Source organism: Otolemur garnettii, unplaced genomic scaffold (genome assembly GCF_000181295.1).
Source record: "Otolemur garnettii isolate 467f Iridium unplaced genomic scaffold, OtoGar3 scaffold00007, whole genome shotgun sequence".
NCBI classification, from domain to species: domain Eukaryota; kingdom Metazoa; phylum Chordata; class Mammalia; order Primates; family Galagidae; genus Otolemur; species Otolemur garnettii.
Window position 1 is genome coordinate 36,883,342 of NW_003852402.1, and position 6,753 is coordinate 36,890,094.

Consider the following 6,753-nt stretch of genomic DNA (forward strand, 5'->3'; position numbering starts at 1 on the left):
ATATGAGGATGCCAGGGAACATGCATTCTTTTGGTTTTTTGAGAGAAATACATGTATAAAAATCTTTTTAAAAACTGACACATAATGTTTTTTATTCATGGCAGCTCATTCTGAGGAACCTTTTATTTAAACCCTGTTGGTGAAGATGCCCACATCATCCTAATCAAAGGCCCTCAATCAAACTCCATCAATTACTAAAATATCACACGTTTGTGCCTCCCAAGTAAATGAACTTCCATTTCAGTTTCCACTACCATAACAGGTTCATGGTCCATGTACTGATTTAATCTGAGTAAATTTAAATATTTTCAATTCATATTTTAGGACGTTTGCCTTTCAAATGAACAATGACAAAAAAAGTGTTAATAAGGCATGTGTCTTACGGTGAGTTGAGACCTTTCTACTACGGTACTGTTCGACTCAGTAATCATTGTTTTGGAAATCTATTTAATACCATAGCAGAGAAGAGGAAAAGGAAAAAAAAAAAAGATGTTCAATACCTTATCAGAGAAGAGGAAAAGACAAAGAAAAGATGTTCAACACAGTATTATTTATAATCATAAAAATTCAAAAAATACTAAGACGTCTAGGGAAAACAAATTTTAAGGGACAGAGTAAAAATTAAATACACTCCTGAGCTAGGGTTTACAAGAAAACCACAATGCAGAAAAAGAGAAAGAAACTGAACTCATTTAGAAATGTAGAATGCTTCTCAAAAAGTGGAAAGTCCTACAGATTACAATATTAGCAGGATATTTCTGAGGAGTAGGGGTCTATTAACTTCATTTGTTTACATTTCTTTGTACACAAGTTACTTTTAGCATCTATACATTACTTGTATAATCAGAAAAAGTTATTTAGAAAGATTGAAGCTTTATCTTCTATGTTTTTTCTTTTTGAGACAGAGTCTTACTCTGTCTCCCTATGTTGAGTGCTGTGGCATCATAGCTCGTAGCAACCTCAAACTCTTGGGCTCAAGTGATCCTCTTGCCTCAGCCTCTCGAGTAGCTGGGACTACAGGTACCTCCCATCATGCCAGGCTAATTTTTTCCTACTTTTAATAGAGACAGAGTCTCAGTCTTGCTCAGGCTGATCTCAAACTCCTGAGCTCAGGAGCTCCGCCGGCTTTGGCCTTACAGAGTGCTAGGAGAACAGGCATGAGCCACTGCACTCTGCCCAAGCTCCCTCTTTTTAAAAAGGGGTTTAAAATTTTTGTATTTTATGAGGCTTCCAGGTAAAAATTACAACAGAATTGACAGAATTCTTAAATAAGACAAAAACTCATTCTACAACTTCCTTACTAATAACATTGCAATTACTCCATTCTTTTCTTAATATTATGCACTAATTTTGCTCATTTAAATATTAGTATTGAACGTGTTGCTTACTTTACCACAATATTTCCAAAACACCGAGCCTTCAGTTTCTGCATGTTGTCATCCAAAATCATAACTATAGAATAAAATATAAACAAATAAATATTCCAATAAAGACACATAACCATAAGATTAAACAGTTTTCCATATTTTCTATCCAACTCCAAACACTCTAGTCAGTGGTTCTCAATCTTCCTAATTGCCGCAAGTGGAACAAAGGGGTCACGACCCACAGTTTGAGAAACGGCTGCTCTAGCTTACAAAAGTAATATTTTAATTGCTATGAGATTATGAACCTATATAAAAAAGCTAAAATAACTTACAAAAACATAAAGAGAACATGCCTTTGATTCCTAATATTATCATAAATGTTCCTTAAGAATCTCCCCTAGGGAGATTGTTCTTTTTATTTTTTTGTAAGTTATTTTGAGCTTTTTTATATAGGTTCATAATCTCATAGCAATTAAAATATCACCTTTTTGTGGTGCATCTTACAGGGGTACATGTGAAACTTACTAAATGTAGGATATAAATGTCTAAACACAATAACTAAGAAAATGCCATGAAGGCTATGTTAACCAGTTGGATGAAAATATTTCAAATTGTATATAAAACCAGCACATTGTACCCCATGACTGCATTAACGTACACAGCTAAGATTTAATTAAAAAAAAAAAGAAAAGAAAAAAAAAGAATCTCCCCTAAGGGAGGACATCATTTTTCCCACATGCTGGTAACTTCATAATCTATGAAGATATCTATGTTTAGATATATCCTTCAACTATGAGAAACTTGCTTAGCCTTTCATAAATTGAAGAAGGCAAAGTTTAAAAATACATATCAGAAATGTAGCCAATAAAATGTATTGACTGAAAACCATGTAAAAGCCCTTATACTAATTTAAAGCTTAATATTACATATTCACTTAGGAGCTTAAAATTAGGTCAATTTACTCTTCCCAAATATCATGCCAATATTGTCCATGCTGTCCTTGTAAAACCCTGAATCGGAAGATCCAAGCTTGTATCCACATTCAGTAACCCTTAGGGCAAATGGAATATGAAGATGAGTCATCATCTTGTACGCTTTCATAGTTTTTTTGGTGGCTTCATTCACCCAGATAAATGAAATTTCAGCAGCTGGGAGACAGGAAGGACAGTGTCCCCAGAAAAAAATTAATCGTTCCCTTCTTTGTGCTCCTGGAGAACTTTGTTTTAAAACAATTTTCACATAAGTATCAGAGGTGTAAATATCTGCATGTTACTATGTTGTGAGTTTACTAAGGTGGAGGCCAGGCCTAATTTCTCTGTGTTTCCCCCAAATCCTAGTACAGCGGCCAAATTACTACATGCCCCTGGGCATGGTCTGTTAGCCCTTCAGTTTTACTATACTACCTTTAAAATGGGAGCTATATCCTCCCATGGTATCTATACAAGAATACTCCAATTAAGCATATAAAATGATAAGCTTGAAAATGTGCTCAATGAATGTGAAATTGTTATACGGGATATTTTTTATACCAACAGAATTTTTTTTCTTCTCCGCAAAGAATCTTGATTTTGCATCGTAATATTAAATGTTATGTTTTTAATATTGAATTAACAACAAAATATGAAGAGCATCAGTCAAAAAGTCCCTCTTTTCTTGGTCATAAATGTTTAACCTGTGCTGTCTGCAGCCCGTGGCTTTCTCACAAGGAGAAACTTCTGTATGAAAGCTCCATGAGAAATCAAAGCTTAACTCTTCCTTACACCTAGATATAAGAACAGGATGGAAACACCGAAAGGGAGATGTGTTTAACATCCCCCACAATCAGTCTCAACACAAAAGCCATTTTTTTTCTGATAAAGGGACCAGGGGTGGCCAAATTGTTCAAATGGAGGATTTCACTAACTCTGGGTTCACCTTTCCCTGGCTGGAGGAATCACTGACTTCACAGAATATCTCTTTCTGCCTTGAATAAAGAACCTAAAGTGTCTTTTATAAACAGATCTGCTAGATGAAACCAAATGATCCATGTTTTCTTAACTAGTTGTTGTCATAGAAGGAAAATACAATATTTTTATGTTAGAGAAATAAAAGACAAATCTCTGAATTTTGTGATTTCTATGCAAATGGAGAGCATAGGTTAGGAATGATAGTCTTTCCCCCAAGCTAGGCTGGCTTCCTAAGTCTATTTGGCCAAATCGTGTGACCTTGAGCAAATTACATAACCCCTGTATCTCATTTACCTCGTCTGTTAAATGAATGTGTGAGTCTAAATCAAGCCAGTCCCTCTGGCTTCTATGAAATGTTAGTAGCACTACTATCTAAGACTTACTCCAGCCTTTCTACGGACAGGACTGTATTAATGCTTTGTGTGTAACACCACAAAACAGCAGCCTTACAAAGTGTATAAAATAATTACTCCCATTTAAATATATGGATATTTAGTGTTTGAAAATTTGGACGATTTGTGTAGTTTACACCATCAGAGAGTGGAATCCAAAGAAAATTGCTTGATTATTATGGTCACTACCACAGATTTAAAAACCAATATTGAAAGGTTATTACATTTCTTTGTCACATAAAGCCAGTAAGGAAGAAATATGTTCTCTTAGAACCTTTACTCTTTGTACTCATTTTTTAAATAACAAGATTCCAATGCTTTGCCTCCATTCCCAAATTAAAAAGTAGCACAGGTAACAGAAGAAACTGTAGCTTTTGTAACCAAAGCAAGCAAAGAAAATAAAGCAGGCTGGCTGGCACTGTCCTCAGGATCCAAGCCGCTGTGTTACCTGAGGGAAATGACTCAGCCTCTCTGTTGACTCCTCAGTTAACTGATCTCTAAAATGGCAACATCTCTGAATCAAATACACTTCAGCAGTCAACGAAAGGACGCACATGAAGTTCTGGGAACCTAGCAGATGTTCCACATGTACTAATGGTGCACTCATATTTTTAACATGCCTTATAAATTATACTTTGTTTTGGTTGTCAGCCATTTAGGACATATCCCTATAAATACACTATTTTACTTTTAATAGCAAAAATTAAGGTATTCGGGCAGTGCCTGTGACTCTAAGGAGTAGGGCACCATCCCCATATGCTGGAGGTGGCAGGTTCTAACCCAGCCCCGGACAAAAACTGCAAAAAAAAAATGAAGGTATTCATTTTTAATACAAAGCATTGATTTAACCAAATACTAAGCACCAATATAATATATACTAGCTGCAAGAAAATGCCAAATTCATTAGCATTCAATATTTTCAAATTATCAGGGTCATTTCTTACCATTGTATCCGGGAACACTTTTTCCTGCTTGCCCTGGTGGAGGTGTCTTGGAGTTACCTAATCCAAGGCATGAGGCCGTGATTGGAGATCCCGTCTCTGGGGAAAGAAATGTTATTTGTCAGCACGTGTTTCAAGTTGGGATCCGAGGCTTCTTCCGAACATACGCACTCTACCCTGTCCTGGTTTGGCAGAGAATTTAACGGCATGAGGGATTGATGAGCAGTGCAAATGTATCACTTAATTTTTTTTTAATCTAATAATTTATAACATATCTCAAGTTTTAAAACTTAAGGAAACGTATTTGGAATGGTTTATGTAGTGTTAAGCTGCTCCTCGTCCGAGTTGTAGATCAGCAGCCATGAGGGATGGAGAATTATGTGGCCAGAAAGGTTTGACGACACGTTCGGAGCTGAAAGGCCACCGGGAAAGGGGCTTTCTCTTGATTCAATTAAAGTTAGTTTCTCATTGTAAATTAGGGCTGTGCCAAAATATTCCTGTCATATGTAGCTTATTCCCCAAAATAAGTAACCTAAAGATTTTTTAAAAATACATGCTTAGAGACTCTGTTTCAAAGGATGGATTTTAAAATACCTCACTAAGTTTACCCAGTCCGGTGCCCTTGAACTTCTGGAAGTCCTCAGACATAGGAAAGGGAGGTATTTATGCTCTGCTGACTATTTTATTAAGCCCATACTCTTACTCAAATTAGCTTGATTAACAAAAATGTTAAACTGGTTTTCTCTGTTTCTCTTTTATAACAACCAAATTAATAGCAGCTATTACCTTACAAGTCTGAGAATGGTTATTGTTTTGTTGAAGAATGTATTTATCTTAAATAAATAAAGTTTTGAATTAAGAGAATCTTTTCAATACATGCACCACATGTGTGTCTGTGTGAAGGGGCATGATTAGGAGATATTAACAGTGGAAAGCTTGGGCTGTACTGGCTTAGTGTTACGTACACAACACACACATACATACACCCAGGGAATTACCAAACCAGTCACATGCAAGGTAAACCAAAATTCAAACTCCATCTTCTGAAATACCCCCATGTATTCCTCCCACTGTGGTCTCTACCATAATTTATCATAAATTTATACGCGCATCACTTTAAAACGACGGGAAGAATTTATGACTGTTCTTTACCCTCAGAGTAGTTCAGTTTATTATTCACATTTTATGGATGGTGGCTCAGCTGGCATCAGTAACAGACGATGGACTTTGGGACATTAAAACACAGTTCCTAAGTCACAGGCTGGTACTTACCATGCTGTGGAGGGCCATCGCCAAGGACCCAGAGCAGATGTTTCTGATAGTGAACAAAGAGTTCCCAAATATTTTGCCCACGTGACAAAAAAAAATGGGAAGGTATTTTACGAAAGGACATTGCCACAGCCATGCAATCCTCCTGCCCGTTTTCCCCACAGCATGGTCACAGCGAGGGAGAAAATGCACGTGGTGGGAAGGGCAGCAGTTCCCCATCGTCTTTGTAAAAATGTGCAAGTGTTGACCTCAGCTCTCCTTCAAAGCTGACGTGAGAGAGGAAAGCACAGGTGATGGCGGGAAGCATCCTGGTAGAGTGAGGTGCTTAAAGAAAGGGACAGAGAAGGGACAGGGGGCAACAGGTACAGGAGCCACTAGGACGCATCAGGAAAGGAGACCCCCCTCTCAAGACACTCTCTTACCCTCCCACCCGTCTGGAAGGAAGCTGCTAAAGTGAATGTATTTTAAAAGTATCTCTTATCACGTCTGGTTTCTCAGTAGGGGAACTACAATCATCTGGACTGCAAACTATGGTTCTTGACACCAGAGAGCTTCCGCAACCTGTCAACACGCAACTCCAGAACCTGCAACTGTCCCTCCCAGGGGCGTCAGTGCCTCCTGCTAAAGGAAAAGCCAGCAAACAAAAGCCCACCAGGCCTGAAATCTAACCGCACCACACTCTGCCCCATGTCAGTGTGAATTCTTGAAAGGTGTGGCGCTCTGTCCTTCCTTTCCCAGAGGAGAAGGGCAGAGGAGGAAGAGGAAGTGTGAGCAGAAGCTGTCTCACACGTGCATGAAGGTTGGAGGAGAGTCCGGAGCACTGCTACTATCCTGCCTG

General features: G+C 37.9%; 1 protein-coding gene across 1 annotated transcript in view; it reads right to left on the bottom strand.

Annotated features, from left to right (window-relative positions):
* ACSS3 (acyl-CoA synthetase short chain family member 3) overlaps positions 1-6,753 on the bottom strand; it is a 156,174-nt gene that overhangs the window by 28,072 nt on the left and 121,349 nt on the right. The window contains exons 9-10 of the mRNA XM_023509215.1: positions 4,650-4,745; positions 1,389-1,452 (exon numbers count right to left, since the gene is read on the bottom strand). Coding sequence (XP_023364983.1) covers positions 1,389-1,452; positions 4,650-4,745 — 160 coding nt within the window. The remainder of the gene's footprint in view (positions 1-1,388; positions 1,453-4,649; positions 4,746-6,753) is intronic.